This window comes from Dipodomys spectabilis, unplaced genomic scaffold, assembly GCF_019054845.1.
Source record: "Dipodomys spectabilis isolate Male_0828 unplaced genomic scaffold, ASM1905484v1 ptg000119l, whole genome shotgun sequence".
NCBI classification, from domain to species: Eukaryota; Metazoa; Chordata; class Mammalia; order Rodentia; family Heteromyidae; genus Dipodomys; species Dipodomys spectabilis.
The window spans coordinates 1,622,087-1,639,682 of NW_024870796.1; the positions used below are offsets into that span (position 1 = coordinate 1,622,087).

The 17,596-nt window shown below is 48.8% G+C and overlaps 1 protein-coding gene across 1 annotated transcript in view; it reads left to right on the forward strand.

The window, feature by feature from the left end:
* The window catches only part of Col23a1 (collagen type XXIII alpha 1 chain), a 195,672-nt gene that overhangs the window by 148,459 nt on the left and 29,617 nt on the right, over positions 1 to 17,596 (forward strand). The window contains exons 3-5 of the mRNA XM_042688925.1: positions 400 to 444; positions 5,986 to 5,993; positions 8,327 to 8,353. Of these exons, the coding sequence (XP_042544859.1) occupies positions 400 to 444; positions 5,986 to 5,993; positions 8,327 to 8,353 (80 nt within the window). The remainder of the gene's footprint in view (positions 1 to 399; positions 445 to 5,985; positions 5,994 to 8,326; positions 8,354 to 17,596) is intronic.

Genomic DNA, 17,596 nt, shown 5'->3' on the forward strand with positions numbered 1-17,596 from the left:
GATCACACACAGTCCAAGCCTAGCCCACGCGAAAGAGTAAGACCCTATCTCAAAAACCAAACTAAAACCCAAAGGGTTGGAGGCAAGGACCAAGCAGTAGTGTTTGCTCGGCAAGGCCTTGAGTTCAAATCCCACCCAAAAAAAATAATGTATCCCAGGAGTAAATGGGGTGGGGGGGAGGGGAGGGGGGAGGTTTGGGGATGAATATGCAAACAGATGCCTCCTAACACAATGGGGGAGAGAGAGGTGAAAGACAGGGAGGAGACCTGCAAAGTCTGAGGTCCTCATCTCCCCTCCACCAGCAGGGGGCAGCCTCAGGCAGGCAGGTACGGATCGGTGGGCTGTGCCCAAGCCCCTACTCCCCCTTCTCAACCAGTCCATCTTGTTTTCCCTGTCTAGGCGTCCCTGGACGGCGCGGGAAGCCTGGAAGAAGAGGTGATCCTGGTGAGTCCCAGATTTACTGAGTTCCTTGGCTCGACTGGGAAGGCTGGTGCAGTGGGTCAGTTCCTGGGGCTGGGCTGCCAACTCCCTGTGCAGTACAGCGTGTGTTCCTCACACAGCAGCTCTCTGAGAAACTACCCAGGCTTTATGTCCCCCAATCGTCCAGACTTCCAGAAGCTGAAGGCTGTCTGGCTGAGCTGCTAGAGTTCCCTTTCGTGTAGATGAGTGTGGATCCTCCTGCCCTCCCCTCTCCGCATACCTGGGTCATCATCCGTCAGTTCTTATTCTCTATCCTGGTAAAAAAAAAAAAAAAAAAAAAATTTCCTTGCCTTTTACTGTACGCTTGCTGACCTCTTTTTTGGAATGAGTTGAGGAATGCATACTCCTGTTTTCAAAGGCAAAGCATGATATAAATAGGCTACTTGAAAACTCACTAGAAAATGAGCAATAGATCTAAATAGACATGCAAAAAAAAAAAAGGAAGCCAGGTGCCAGTGGCTCATGCCTGTAATCCTAGCTACTCAGGAGGTTGAGATCTGCACGGTTCGAAGCCAGCCTGGGCAGGAAAGTCTGTGAGATTCTTATCTCCAATTAACCACCAAAAAGCCAGTGTGGTGATAGTGGTAGAGTCCTAGCTTTGAACAAAAAAAAAAAGCTCAGAGACAAATGCTCAGGCCCTGGTTCAAGCACCAGGAACAGCACAAAAAGACAGGAGCCACACATGGTGGTGCATGCTTTTAATTCCAACACTTGAGAGGATGAGGCCAGTGGTTTACAATGGGAGGCCCAGGCAAAAAGTGATCAAGACCGCAGCTCAATCAGCAAGCCAGGTGTGGCAGCACACACCTGTGATCCCAGCTACACAGAAGGCTTAGGTAGGAGACAATGATCCGGGATGCCCTAGGCAAAAACATTAGACTGTGGGGTGGTAGGGAAGGAGTCAAGGTCCTGGAATGCAGCTCAAGTGGCTACCTAGCAAGCATGAGGCCCTGAGTTCAAACCACAGTACTTCAAAAATAATAATAATAATGATGATGAAAGCTTATCATCTGGGACAACATGCTAGAACCAGAGATAGTGATATTCATTCATACAAGCGAAGGACACGGGCAGAACATAAAGTTGATCTCAGCTGGGTACCAGTGGCTCACACCTGTAATCTCAGCTACCCAGGAGGCTGAGAGCTGGAGATTGTGATTTAAAGCCAGCCCAGGTAGAAAGTCCATGAGACTCTTATCTCCAATGAACCAGCTGTGGCTCAAGTGGTAGAGCATAAGCACAAGCCTTGAGCAGAAAAGTGAAGGGACAGAGCCCCGGCCATGAGTTCAAGCCCCAGGACCAGCACCAAAAAGAATTCAAATGCAATGGGTTTGATTTTTTAATTAAAAACCAAAAATAAAATAAGGAAAATAGTTCTACTTGCAAAGAATATGAAGAAGGGCTGAGAAGGTAGCTCAATGGTAGAGTGCTTGCCTAGCATGCATGAAGCCCTGGGTTCAATTGCTCAGTACCACATACACAGAAAAGACTGGAAGTGGGGCAGTGGCTCAGGTGGTAGAGCGTTAGCCTTGAGCAAAAGAAGCTCAGAGACAATGCCCAGGTCCTGAGTTCAAGCCCCAGGACTGGCCAAAAAGAAAAAAAAGAAAAATATGAAGAAGGAGGAGGAGGAGGAGGAAGGAAGGAGGAGGAGAGGAAAATGCTTTGGGTCTGGGAAAGTGGCTTAGTGGTAAAGTTCTTGCCTAGCACCCATGAAGTCCTGGGTTCTGTTTCCACATAAACAGAAAAAGCCAGAAGTGGCACTGTGGCTCAAGTGGTAGAGCGCTCTCCTTGAACTGAAGAGATGAGGGACAGCACCCAGGCCCAGAGTTCAGACCCCCCGACTGACAAAAAAAAGAATCTCAGGGACAGTGCCCAGTGCCCCAGCCCTGAGTTCAAGCCCCTAGAGTGGCAGAAAAAAAAAAAAAAAAAAAAAGAATAAAATCCTTTGGAATCAATTTTACAAGAGAAGTGGAAGATTTGTACACTAAAAACCATGAAACAAGCCAGGAGCTGGTGGCTCACACCTGTAACCCTAGCTACTCAAGAGGCTGAGATGTGAGGATTACAGTTTGAAGCCAGCCTGGGCAGAAAAGTCCCTGAGACTCTTATCTCCAATTAACCATTCAAAAGCCAGAAATGGCTCTGTGGCTCAAGTGGTAGAGGGCTATCCTTGAGCACAAAGAGACCAGGGACAGCGCCCAGGCCCTGAATTCAAGCCCGATTTAAAAAAAAAAAATTGGAAATATGTAATGAAGGCATAAGCAGTAGAGCATCCCATTTTCATGGATGAGTACAGCGTGATTATGGCAGTATTCCACAGGTCTACATACTCCATGCAACCCATTCCCAAAGCTCAGATGGATTTTTTTGAAGAACTTGATATTTTGATCCTAAAATGAATAGGAAAACACAAGTTCAATGAAATGTAAATGAGCCAATCACCTGTAATCCTAGCTATTCCTGAAGCTAAGATCTGAGGATCAAGGTTCAAAGCCAGCCTGTGCAGAAAAGTCCTATTAACCACCAGAAAACCAGAAGCAGAGCTGTGTCTCGGATGGTAAAGTGCTAGCCTTCAGCAATAAGGTTCAGAATAGCACCCAGGCCCTGGGTTTAAGCCCCAGGATGGTACACACAAATAATAATAATAATAATAATAATATCCAAGAAGCTTCATATAGGATAAATGCAAAGATAATTCTTAGTAAAATGCTGAGAATCAAAGAGAAAAATCTTAAAGCAACAGAAGACCTTGAGAGAGTTGACACTGACTCTCCCGTCCCCAGAAGTGGAGTCCAGAAAATAGTGGGGTATAGTCATGCTCAACCTGCAAACTTGGATTCAAAGCCTTTGGCCCAGTCTGCCCTGAGACACACCACTGAAGATTCAAGTGGTGGGGATGGGGTGGAGGGTGGAGCCTGGGCTGTGTGGGGTCCTCACCTGGCTGAGTGGGAGGGGCGGAGGGCCTGTCCCATCCTTGGGTGAAGCAGGTGACAGACATGGCCAAGACTGAAGGTGTGGAGCTGTGAACTGGGCCCCAAGGCCCAGCTGTGAGATCCACTCTTCCTATCTGGCTTCCTTTGGGCAACACTAGGGCTGGGCATGGGCGTGGCCTCTCAGAGGGGTCCACCCTCCTCTGCTCATTGGTGAGCTTCGAGCCCGCAGCTCCACTCCCATCTCCTTCCCTTGAGGTGCCAGTGGGCTCAGCTCCCAGTTTGGAAGTGGAAGAAGGGGATACGGGTCAGGCCATCCGGGCATTCCTGCTCAGAAAGCGAGGCTGCTCAGGGTCCCCAGCCAGCCACAGGGACGTTCCCCCCCCCCCCCCCCCCCCCCCCGCCACAAGTGTGTTTTGCACCTAGCTCTTCTGCACACATCTTTCAAACATGTGTCCCAAGGCTGGAATGTGGGAACCATTAAATAAGAGCCAGATGACTGGGAGATAAATGGAACCATCTGAGGATATGGGGGGCTCCACTCAATGAAATGGGAGTGGCCCTGAAAGTCCATATCCTTGGACCCCCACCACCTTACCCCTTGCCCCCTCCAGCTTGAAAATACATTGCGGTACTTAATACTCCTGTCACCCCTCAATCTCATTCAGCAGTGCTCCTCCCTGACTGAGCCAACCCCCCACACACACCCTGTCCCCCCCAAAAAAAAATTACCCATCACTCACCACGCACCAGCCCCACACACCCCCTCCATCATGGCTCATGGCTCATAGGCCTCACATCCTACTGTTTGACGTGTGTACCAGTACTGGGACTTGAACTCAGGGCCTTGAGCTCTGGCTTGGCTTTTTGCTCAAGGTCAGTGCTTTACCACTTGAACCGTAGTTCCACTTCCGGATTTTTGCTGGTAAAGTAGAGTCACCTCACAGATGGTTTCTGCCCAGGCTCACTTCAGATTGCCATCCTCAGATCTCAGCCTCATGAGTAGCTAGGATGACAGCTGTGAGCCATTATGCCGGGCTCCTACATCCTACTTTATTGGAAGTCAACTCTCCTGGACTCTCAGAACCTCAACCACACTCCCAGATGACAGGCAACAGTGCATCTGCCCATTGGCTTTTGCTTTCTTTGTAAGACAGACACCCCAGCGTATCCACGCTGCCCACACCCTATCTGACGTATGAGCTCAGGGGAAAGGCAGCCCCCCCCCCATGTCACTATTCTTGGGTATCAACTTTTCAAGTCAGACATCTTTGCAATCTCTCTCCTTCCTGTAAACAGCCCACCCGCCGCTCAACCAATCAGAAGCTGTCTCCCCTCTCTGACACAGGTCCCTTCCCATCACCACCCTCGCCCCCTCTGTCAGCACCTGCACAGGACACCTGCAGGCCATCTCCAGTTCACTGTGGCTCCCCTCCGGCCCCTCTGCCACCCAGAAGCCACCAGTGGCCTCTGCTGTCCTTGCGGTCAAACCGTCCCTACCCGGACCAGAGCATGAAAAGCTGGCCCCGTGCGGGCTCTGCTCACTCCTCCTCCATCTTTGTGCCTCCGCTCCCTTCCCAAGGCCATTCATTTTCTTCCCACTCAGGACTCAGCCTGGGCCCCTTGTTCTGTACCTGGGGTTTTCTGGACTTCCCCCAGCTATGGTTTCTCTCCGCGTCCCTCTCTTCCCTCTCAGACTCACTCCTGGGTTCTGCTTCTCACCCCTCAGTGCTCCACTCCGGGCTCACAGCTGGCTACCCACAAAGACTCCTTTCCCAAGTTCCTGTGGAGGGTGGTCTCACTCTGCCAAGTAAGCTTTCAGATGAGTGATGTGGTTTGGCACATGCCCGCCTTAGTGGAGAATGCCATCCTGTGGCATCCACGGGGCACTGGTTCTCCTTATGAACACCAAACTCACAGATGCTCAAGACCCTTATGTAAAAATGGTGTCCTGTTTACATATAACCTGAGCCTTCTGGATACGTTCACTCGTCTTTAGATGACTTAGAATACCTAATACAATGTAAATGTGATAGAGGGTCATAGTAGCACACACCTGTAATCCCAGCTCTCGAGGAGGCTGAGAACTGAGGATTGAGGTTCAAACCCAAAGGAGTTCCCCTATGTCTCTTTCTAGGAGAAATGAGCTGACCCATACACCACAACTTGTTACTCAAGCAAGTACAAGGTCTGATTTCTTTGCTCAGGTCACCAGGAACCAGCAAGAACAAGCACCAACCAGAGAGCAGTACATTTGGGGACTGTCATCTCCAACCACATGGCCATCCAGACCCCCCCCCCAAGGGCTAAGGTGCCCCCTTCTGGTCTGCAGACTAGGCTTTGGAGCTTGCACTTGTTTGCGGGGTTAGGGGGCATTTTTTACCCCCCCCCAAGGGCTAAAGTGCCCCCTTCTGGTCTGCAGACTAGGCTTTGGAGCTTGCACTTGTTTGCGGGGTTAGGGGGCATTTTCAGAAAACAACTGTGACCCCATATGAGAAGAGGTGGCCACGGGCTGACAAAGGGATTCTCTCTGCCTTCTATTGCTGATGGTGGCCTCTCTGCTTGTGTTTTGCAGGTCCTCCTGTAAGTATCCTGGACTTGGTGTCTTGTTCCTGAAAGATAAGACGTTTACTTGACTTTTTGTTTATCTCCATAATACTCCCCATGAAAATAATTTTTGATGGGTGGGCCTTTTAAATAAAAAAAAAAAAAAAACAAATTTAACCCATGCAGGGTGCTAGTGGCTCACGCCTGTAATCCGAGCTACTCAGGAGGTTGAGATCTGAGGACCACCATTTGAAGCCAGCCAGGGCAGAAAAGTCTGTGAGATTCTTTGAGTAATCAGCAAAAAAAAGCCAGAAGTGGGGGAGTGTGGCTCAAGTGGTAGAGCACCAGCCTTGAACAAAAAAAAGCTAAGACCCTAAGCCCCTGAGTTCAAGCCCCAGTACTGTTACCAAAAAAAATAAACTAAAATCCACTCCAGACAGGGTTGTATTATTTTTAATTGGTAGATGAGTGCAAGCATAGAATTTCCCCGGGCTTGACTTGTTCACTAAAACATCCTGGACCAATTCCTTTCAAAAGAGCTGGCACAAGCCTGGCTGCATTCCTCTTTGGCTCAACTGAAGCTCTCTAGAAACCCCAGCATCAGCCCATATTTTGGAAATTCTCTGTAGCCATTGATATTTTTAAATGCTTTTTTCTCTCAGAAAAGACTGTGGAGTCAGGCAGGGGGGTTCCCAGAGTAAATTAAGCTTGAGCACTAGATCCTGCAGTTCCTTTTTCTTTCTCTGTCAAGATATTTCACTCCTAGCTGAGGCCTCTTGAACCTAGTTGGCTAGCGGAGTTGTTCAGATACCACCTGAAGGAAAAATGTCACTGCATTAAGAAGAGAGTTAGGAGCTGGGGGCCAGTGACTCACACTTGTAATCCTAGCTACTCAGGAGGCTGAGATCTGAGGATGACCCTTCATAGCCAGCCCAGGCAGAAACATCCCTGAGACTTATTTCCAACTAATCACCAGAAAACTGGAAGTAGAGCTGTGGCTCAAAGTGGTAGAACACTAAGCTTGAGCAGAAAAGCTCAGGGGCAGCACCCAGGCCTGGCCCTGAGTTCAAGCCCCACAACTGACAAAAAAAAAAAGCCGGGGGGCGGGGGCGGAGAAGGAGTTAGAGAACTCCCTTGAACTTCCCTGACTAGCCATGGACAGCTTCAAATTCAGGGGATCCCAGGACCTAGGGAATCTGTGTTCTCCAGGGCACAGGATGGGTCTGTCTGCCTTTGATTCTTCTTGGCAGTTTTTCAGAGCCCCAATAAATCCCGATGAATCCATTCAAGAAATACATTGACAACTCAACTTGAGCCAAAAGGCACCTTCCAAAGGCATTCTTTGCAGATGAGCTGTGAGGTTTTATTGGTTGTTTTCTGACTTCCATTCCATTCACCATGATTCATTTCCCGATCAACACTCTTTAGATTCTGGGCATGTAGCATGCATGTAGCCTGACTTTGAGCCAAAAAAAAAAAAAATCAAGCCAACTAAAATAAGGAGATATATCAGCCACAGCAGTATTTCTTGCAAAGTCATTCCTGGCCATTCTACCGAGCCAGGACAGTTCAGAGGACAGGGCAGTGGTTTTTATTTTTCCTAACTTGTTTAACTGTTAAATAGAGTCAGGCACCTGTGGCATGAGCCACCGATAATCCTAGTGATTCAGGAGGTTGAGACCTGAGGACTGTAGTTCAAATCTAGCCCAGATAGGAAAGGCCGTGAGATGCTTACCTCCAATTAACCACCAAAATGTTAGAAGTGGAGGTGTGGCTCAAGTGGTGGAGTGCTAGCTTTGAGTGGAAAAAAAGCTTAGGGACAGGGACCAGGCTCTGAGTTCAGGTTCCAATGCTAGCACAAAATAATAATAATAATAATAATAGATTAATGGGTACAGTTTAGAAACTCCCCAGTTGTAATAGCAAGGACATGGAGGGGGGAGGTCGATCCATGTATATAGGATGCTGGCAGAGGCCATCACTGCTCCGAGCAAGCCTGGCCTGGGTGTGGAGATAGACAAGCCGCCAGGAACAATGGATGTCTCATCCCTCTGTCTCCAAGGTGCACTTTCCCAGGTTTCCCCAACCCATGGGAGCCAGGTAGGAGGATCCAGTACCTTCTCCAGCCCCCTATTTTTAAGCAGCATTTTTACCTCCTGCTATATGCCCCCCCAAAAGCCTTCTGGTGACCCGCAGTGTATGACCTGGTGGCCCTGACGAAGGCCCACAGCCCTGGATCCATCACACAACCACGCAGGGCATGGTGGGGGTGGGTGGGTGCAGGGGTGCAGGCCCCGACCAAGGTCTAAGTGTTACCATATGGTTCTCTGTTGAAGGCTTGATTATTAATGACCTATTAATTACCACAGGGGCAATCGGGACGAGATGGCTACCCGGTAATTTGTCATTTATTTTTATTTTTTGCTCTACTTGTCTTGTCCTCTTGAGCTGATATTCTTTGCCTCTGAGCCTCCATGACTGAACTATCGATCCGCTCCTCCTCTCCCCCTCCCCCCCCCCACGCCACTTCCTCCTCTCACCAGAAGTAGCTCACCTCTATGAAAGGAAATAGCATAAGCTCCATTCATCCTGCAGATGCCCAGGGCTGCTCTGTAGGCAAAGCAAAGAAGCTTCTAGAAAGCGTCTCTCTTCTTCCAGCCTAGTGCATAAGCCTCTGGCTGTTGGGTACATCCTGGTTCATGCGCTCTTTCCTACCCCCACCCGCTGCATCATCAGGACCTGGACTCTGGCTGGTTCCAGTGTGTCCTTACCCCTTGAAGGTGTTTTATTGTGTTGCCAGAATTCAGCTTCCGCGTGGAATACACGTCCTCCCTCAGGACATGTATCGTATCGAAGGCAAGAAGGAAAGGGACCCTGCCACCACCGAGTCCTGCAGAATTAAGGACCATCACAGTAATACCTAGCGGTCCCAAGAGCAGGGGTGAGGCCAGCAGAAGGGAGAGTGGCAGGACCATCACATGAGGGGTATTATCCTGTGGTCTCGTAGTGGGGTGACTCACCCTCTCTGAGCCTTGCGGTGCTGATGAGGTACTGAAGGCTTCCTGCACAGCATTGGAACTGGGACTAAAAGAGACAGAGGGGGTGACAGCTAAAACACAGAGTGGGTCACAAACCCAGCCTTCCAAGACTTTGTGGAAACTTGGGGCACGGACCACTCTCCATGAACCTCCTGCTGAGAGCAACCCTGCATGAAACCCAGCAGCAGGCAGCCTTTCTCTCAGACCAGAAATGTCTGGTTCTGGGTGAAATCAGATGAAGTACAAAAGCCAGGTGCCAGTGGCTTCACACCTGTAATCCTAGCTACTCAGGAGGCTGAGATCTGAGGATCAAGGTTCAAAGCCAAACCCAGACAAAAAGAGTCTGTGAGACTCTTACCTGAGGCTGTGGTTCAAGTGGCAGAGCACCAGCCTTGAGCCAAAAAGTTAAGTGAGAGTGTGAGACCCTCAATTCAAGCCCCAGTACCTACACCAAAGAGAAAAAGAAAAAAAAGTAAGAAATGAAAAGGGTAGCCATGATCTTCCTTCACCCTGCAAGAATGGCAAAAGTAAGCCACTGACCCAGTGGCTTCTCTAGCTCTGGACATTCCAAAGGATGTTGGCTGTTTATGGAAATTGTTCTGTTAAGAAGAAAGAACTACCCAGAAATTAAAAAAAAAAAATAAGAAAAAGTGGACTTTTTATGGTGCTGGGAATGAAACCCAGAATTCCATGCATGCTAGGCAAGCCCTTCACCACTGAACTATAGAGCCTCGAGATCTCAAAATAATTTTTTTTCCGGTCATGGGGCCTGAACTCTGGGCCTGGCCACTGTCCCTCTGAGCTCTTCAGCTCGAGGCAAGCACTCTACCTCTTGAGCCACAACACCACTTCCAGTTTTCTAGTGGTTAACTGGAAATAAGAGTCTCACAGACTTTCCTGCCCAGGCTGGCTTTGAACCGTGCTCTTCAGATCTCAGCCTCCTGAGTAGCTAGGATTACAAGCATGAGCCACTGATGCCCAGCCAAAAAAAATTTTTTTTTTGGTCCGGTTGTCGGGCCTGAACTCTGGGCCTGGTGCTGTCCCTCAGCTCTTCAGCTCAAGGCTAGCACTCTACCACTTGAGCCACAGCACCACTTCCGGCTTTTTTCTTTTAGCTTATGTGGTGCTGAGGAATCGAACCCAGGGCCTCATGCATGCAAGGCAAGTGCTTTACCACTGAGCCACCTTCCCAGCCCCAAAATAATTTTTTTTTTAATAAGAGCTTTCCTGGTTCTGGTAGCTCATGTCTGTAATCCCATCTACTCAAAAAGCTGAGATCTAAGAATCACAATTCAAAGCCAACCTGGGCTGGAAAGCCTGCAAGATTCTTATGTCCAATTAACCAGCAAAAGGACAGAAGTAGAGCTGTGGCTCAAGTGATAGAGCACTAGCCTTGAGCACAAATGCTCAGAGATAGTGCCCAGGCCCTGAGTTCAAGCCCCAGGACTGGCACACACACACACACACACACACACACACACACACACACACACACACACACACTGGAAAGCAGGAAAGGATAAGAAATTCTAATCTACTTAATATGTATTTATAGATTTTGGAAAGGAAAACAACTTTGAGAATGTGAATGATCGATTTTAGGAAAACATTTTGTTCAGGTTTTAGGTTGGGAGTTGGTGCTTTGGTTTGTGGCTTAGTAAATTTCAGCAGCAACCTCGGGAGGATTGGGGCTACTTCCCAAAAGGAAAGAGGAGAAAGTACAGAGTAGAGAGAAGAGCGGGGGGGATCCCTGAGTGTTGTGTTTTCTGGATTCTCCCGCCAACCACGAGCACCTGAGCAGCCCTCTTCTGGTCACAATATATGCACATCAACTGTAAACATTGTGAAAAAGCACAGAAACAGAAAAAGTAACAGCCCTACTCCTGCTGGCCACAGGTAGAGCACCCCCATTACTGTGCCTATGGAGGTTAGCAGCTCAGCACTTTTACATGACATATCACAAGACAATTCCACATCAGGACTTCCATAATATGCATTGACTTACATACACACACAATCAGCTGTATGCGAACTCCAAGTTATATTATTTGGACTGATAATTTTTCATCCGTACCCATCCTGGGAATCAATGCAGGCTTATTTCCATGATTATCTCTGCAGAATAAATGTCTAGAAGTGGAATTGCTGCACCAAAGGGATAGCATATGTTTTAGACTTTTGATGTGTACTGCCAATTTCCCTCCCGGAGGCTGTGCTAATTTACATTCCCACCAACAGTGCATGTTTCTCCAAACTCTGGCCTATTGTGGGTATTATTATACTTTTCATTTCTTTAAATATGATAAGTTTTTAAATATACATTTGTCTCTGTATCTTGGTTTAATTTAGGGTGTATTTTCATTACCTTCGGCTCAGAGATTTGTTAAGGTTTTGTTGTACTGCCACCTGGTGGTAAAGACTAGAATTGCAGGTATAGTATTTGAAATCACTCACCTTTATTAGGTGATTTTGACCCAGGGTCAGAAAATAATCTTGGAGTTAGGAATTGTGAGCTCAGAACATTGTGAGTTAAAGGTGAGGCCTGCAGTAGATCCCTGGCATTGCATCCTTGCATTTGGAGGACAAGAATCAGTCAGTATGTGATTAAAATAGTGTTGTCATCTCTTTTGTTGGGGAAGAGAGTACCAGTACTGGAGATTGAAGTTAGAACCTGAGTACTGTCACTTAGTTTTTTCACTCAAGTCTGGCCATCTATTCATTGAGACACAGCTCCACTTCTGGATTTTCGGTGGTTAATGGTAGATGTCTGTCACCCTCAAACTCACCCTGAACCTCAGACTAATCCTAACCCTAACCCTAATCCTAACCCTAACCCTCACCCTAACACTAACACTAAACCTAACCCTAACCCTCACCCCCACCCTAACCCTAACACTCACCCTAACCCTCACTGTCACCCTAACCCTCACCCTAACCCTAACCCTACCCCTCACCCTAACCCCAACCCTAACCCTAAAACTCACCCTAACCCATGATCCTCAGGTATCTGACTCCTGAGTAGCTAGGATTACAGGCATGAGCCATCTGTGCCCAAATGCCATCTCTTAAAAAAGAGACTTGGCTGTGTTCAACAAATCTACATGGTGTCACATCCTGGATTAGGCCCTGTCTCAGTCTCCAGAGAGCTGTGTGGGAAAGGACAATTTTCCATGGGATAGAAGGATGGAATGAGCAGGTACACAATGTGACTTCTAGAAAGTATCTGATTTACCACAACCTTGTCCTCTAAAAAGACTCTCTGTCATTGTGTGTCCTGTAGGGCTTAACCTTGTCTCCACCTTGAGGTTTTTGGAGTTTTTTTTAATCAGTCATGGGGCTTGAATTCTGGACCTTGGCACTGTTTCTGAGCACTTTTGCCCAAGGCTAGCACTCTACCAACTGAGCTACAGCACCTCTTCCAGCTTTTCTGTAACTAATTGGAGATAAGAGTCTCCCAGGGACTTTTCTGCCTGGGCTGGCTTTGAACCACAATCCTTACAACCCAGGGCCTGGCTACCACTTTAAGTTTTGCACTGAAAACTAGACTTTCTCATCTGCTGTTGACTACATGAGAAGCCTCACTTTCTAGTCTTCAGTATGTGGGGGTTCTAGACCCTTCGGGTTGAGCCTTCTGGTTTGACACCTTCAGAAATCAGTGTCATCATTTCTTGAAGACAATGGTAGAGTGAGGGACTGTATGGGGAGCGGATGCTCGGGTAGAGTTTGGAATAAATCGCCCAGAGGCTGGAGGTGACCTGGGCGCTGCAATGGAAGAAGAGAAAGGATCCCAAATGGAGAAATGGCAAGGAAGAATACTGTTCATGAAGTTGAAGCAAGATGTGTGCATCTAGGATGCACTCAAGGCTAGGTTGGCAAAAGCCAGTGCACAAGTGGCAGAGAAATAGCAGAAGGTGAAAGGAAAGTGGTGGCCAGGGCTTGATGGAGTAGAACCACGTAGGACACAAGGAGAAGTTCCTGGGGCAGGATGAGGGATTGGGGAGGTGGGGGAATGTAGTGGTTTGGGACACAACTGAACTTGATCTATATCTGTAGAAAACACTTGCCCCAGACACAGCAGCCAAGGGTTTGAAGTCCTGCCTCCCCACCAAAAGAAAAGCTTCCTTTGAGGACAGAGAGGGAAAAGCTGCCAACTTACCCCACAAGATGCCCGGGAGCAAAGGCAAAGATTAGGGGCTGGGTCTCAGCCTTGATTGACAGATGAGGAACGCAAGCCATGAATGAGGGTGATGAGACTTAGCTGGCAGAGAGTCCACACACATGCCAAAGCCTAGATTAGCACCCAGGCTGCAGGATGCCATCCCACGACACCAGCCAGCCTGCCCATCAGGAGTGGGCCCAGCAAGACTAGGGGGGGAGAAGGTTCCAGAGCTACCTACATGTGACCAGGAGAATTCTCTCATCTTCCATAGAAGCAGATATTTCCTGTCTATTCTACCGTGGGATCCAGTCCCGGAGCTATTGTCTCCTTGATAACCCCTCTTTCTGCTTTTTAAAACAAAAACTAGGTCTAACTTAAAGAATCCCAGTTAAGCACCTGTGGCTCATGCCTACAATCTTTAGCTACTCAAAAGGCTAAACTCTACAGGAGCACCACTTACTTATTTGTAGCCAACCTGGGCTGGATAAAAGGGCCAAAAGCAGGGCTAGAGGCATGGCTCAAGTAGTAGAGTGCCAGCCAAGCAAGAAAGCAATGTACAATTTAAGCCCTGGAACCAGAAAAAAAAATTGTTTTTTGAGAAATGAGAGTTGGTGAGACTTTCAGGCCAGCTCTGAGCAGAATCCGATCTCTAAACCCCAGCATCTCCTAAGCCTGAGCGCCATGCGCAGGACCCATCTGGCTAAACTCAAGGGACCCCCAGAAGCAGGGACTGCGCATTGTCCTCCAGCATCAATCATAGTACATCGACAATTGAGGCCCATTTGGGACCGTGTAAGCTCAGAGCTGGATGTGATCTGTGAGACAGGGCCTGAGCCTGGAACCAATTTTGAAATGAATAACTGGGGTTGGACTGTTTGGAATTAATCAAACAAACAAAAAAAAGAACCACAGAGAACCACACATTCATATGCTTTCTTGCACTCTCTAGTTCAAAAACAGCTTTGATTGTAAAAATGTAATTAGTTAAATGATTCATCCATAATACCCCCAAATTCATCTGGGTTTTTTTTTTTTTTTCGATTTCAACAGCCTCTAGCTCAGTCTCATCTGACCCCTACAGGGCAGTTCCCCAGCCCCCCTCCGCCCCGCCCCCACCCCCCTACCCCCAATTCTGAGCGGAGCAAGGACAAGAATGAAAGCAGACTTCCTGAGTCCCTTATAATGATCCACAGATTGGAGACTCAGGGACACTAAGTTGGGCCTGCACATAGGGTCACCATGCCAGTCTTTTTTCCCAGAACCCCTCTCTCCCCAAACCACAACCAGGGCAGGTACTCCTTGAGTTTGCCCCTTTGTCTTGGTCAACCACTTTGCCTCCAGTGTCCTCATGAATACCTTATGTGTGCAAGCCAAGGGACTGGAAATAGCTCTACCTGCAGGTTCCAGAAGCCTTGCCCTTATCTCTGGTTGTAGTACCTTCTTGGCAGGGATCCAGAAGCTTCTCCCCACCCCTGCTCTTTTGGTGCAGGTACTGCAGCTTGAACTCAGAGTTGCACTCAAGGTTGATGTTCTACCACTTGAGCCTCCGATTCTGACTTCTGGCTGGTCAGCTGGAGATCAGAAATCTCACAGATCTGTCTGTCTTGGCTGCTTTGGAAGCATAATCCTCACATCTCAGTCTCCTGAGTAGCTAGGATTACAGGCATGAACAAACCCAACCCAGAGGCTTTCTGTCCAGCCTCTGAGAGACCACTTAGCCAGGATTGCGCTGCTGGGGGGGAAGAGGCGGAATGGGAGTGGAAGAGGCAGGCCTGTGCCTTGCTGCTTTGCCTGTGATGGTGTCTTTGCAGAGGTACTCTTCAGGCTGGCTGCAGGCTGGCACCTACTTCCCACTGCCTTCAGTATGAAAGAGAAAGCTTGAACCTGCATAGGTCACTGAGCCAAGCTCGAGTTTCCCAAGGAAAGAGACCTAATAGAACGCAGTCAAGTCTGTGTAAAACTGTTCACCTGCAGCTTTACCCCAAATCAGGGACTGGCCCCACATGGGCCCCACTGTCCCATGTGGGGCCTCCACTGAGAATGGTCATGGTACATTGCAACCCGTTCAAACCTTGGCCTCTTCAGCCATTGGGAGAGCCAGGTAAGATGAGCCATGAGATTCCCCAAGACGGAACATAAAAACTAGGTTGGCTGATACTCCCTGCCACAATGGTGGTCACTGAGCCCGGCGGGGGTGGGCGGGACGGAGTGGCATTGAGGCTAAAGGTAACATCATGGGGCAGCATCGAGGTCCAGCATCCTATCCTCACTGGCCTTCCCAGCAGGGCCACCAACAGCAGTTCAAGAGCGCCCTCTACTGTTCCCAGACCCTTCACCTGTGCCTGCAGGAAACTGGATGTTTCATTCATTCCCTAGACAGTTCATTCAACAACTATTTCTTGTTCTCACTGGGTTGGAGGCTCCTTGGCATTTGAGGCTTAGTGACAGAAAAAAAAAAAAATACAACCAGGGCCCTTACCTCCTCAGAGCCTGAAGTTGAACTGGAGAGAGACTCAAAATTCGTGAATTAGCTGCGTCCCAATAGCTCCTGCCTGTCATCCTAGCTATAATGGAGGCTAAGATCTGAGGATCACAGTTTGAAACTAGCCTAAAGTCTGTGCAACCTCCAGTTAACTACCAAAACTCCAGAAGTGGAAATGTAGCCTTGAGCTAAAGAAAACAAATCTACCCACATACTGAGTTTAAGCCCAGTATTGGCACACACACACACACACACACACACACACACACACACACACACACAAATAAAGTAGAGATCCCTCAGCCTCCATCTCTGCTGGCTGTCTGCACCCTGTCCCTTGCTCTGTCGTGAGCCTTGTGACTTTGAGCCACACTTCTGGACTGCTTCACACTGCTAGGATGACATCTTGCTAGAAGCCTCTTGGGTGGACACAGGCAGACTCCCAGTTCCCATCCCCCATCCTCCTACACCCAGTGGAAGACAAGGCCCTTTTCCCTCTCCACCCCAACCAGGAGCAATTTTTCCTGATACCTGACACAGTAATCACATTTCATCCCGCCAAGTATCAGTAATGGCTGAAGGTGAAATCTAAGCTGGTATTTGGGATAGGTTCAAAGGCTTTAGGGCCATAAACACCACCTCATGTGTAATATGGAGAGGTGAAATTGTTTCCAGCACATTCTGCCTTTCACAAAGCATACCCTTTCCCCCAAAATAGAAGCCAGCTGGTTTCTTAGCCTCCAAGTATCGAACGGCTAGGAGATCTTCTAGGTCCACAGTTAGGAGCAAAAACCAAAGCTGGTTCTAGGAAAGACAGCATGAAAGCCAGCCTTTCACTCTGTAAACCAAACCAGGAGCAGAGAAGGAAGCAATGATGGACAAGACCAAGGAGTAAGGAAGAGGCCTAGTCCCTGACCCTAAGTACAGGCTTAGCACCCCAGCCATCAAGCCTCTGATGCTCACTATGAGTTAGGGTGCTGTAAATGCATGCAGACATGCAAAGCACCCAATGTAAGGGGAAAAGCACAAGCCATAGCTAGGCCTAGGCCTAGAGGGCTTTTCTTCCCTTGCTCTGGGTCAGGAAATTCAAGTTTAGGAAATGGTTAAGCGCCAGACTGTCTTACTGCTGTCCATGTGTGTACGAACAGCCTGGCCTGAGAAATCAGAACCATACGGGACTGACCTGCCCCGAGGAGGCCAGCTCCCCACCCCCTGGCCCGCTGGCCAGCCCTGATGGAGGCTGGGAGGAGGACCATGGGGCCTTCACACAGGAATGTTTGCTTCCCAGGCTGGGACCTCAGATCCCGACAAACTTGTAATTTGATGAATTGTCAACATCTGGGGCATAATTACCAGGCCCTGGGCTGATAATCCTGGTAAGTCCTCTCATCCCAGTGCATTTTGAGGGCTCCACACACTCCCCTCCTCCCCCACTCTATCCCCGCCCGCCCCCCATGGGATGGGTAGCTGTCAGCATTAATTACAACCAGAAAGCCACACAGTCACCCAGCTCTGGCCTGTGGGAACATTTATCCTTGTCTGTATCTGAGCACGGCCCATTGACTGTTCAGTTCTAGAGATGCCCTGGCTGATCTCAGAGTGGGTTGAGCCACAATCAGAAGGACCAGCTCCCTGCCTGACCCCCTCCCCACACTTGTCTTCTTCCCTGCCTAGATGGAGCTAGCAGGGAGTACCAGAGGCTTGAATGCAGGGCCTGGGTGCTGTCCCTGAGCTCTTTCACTTAAGACTAGTACTCTACCACTTGAGCCCACAACTCTACTTCTAGCTTTTTGGTGATTCATTGGAGATGAGACTCTCATGGACTCTTCTGCCTAAGCAGGCTTTCAACCACAGTCCTTGGGTCTCAGCCTCCTGAGTAGTCAGGATTACAGCCATGAGCCACTGGCGCCTGACTTAATGAATACCTTCAAGTCCCAGGCATGGAATCGTCTGACTCCAT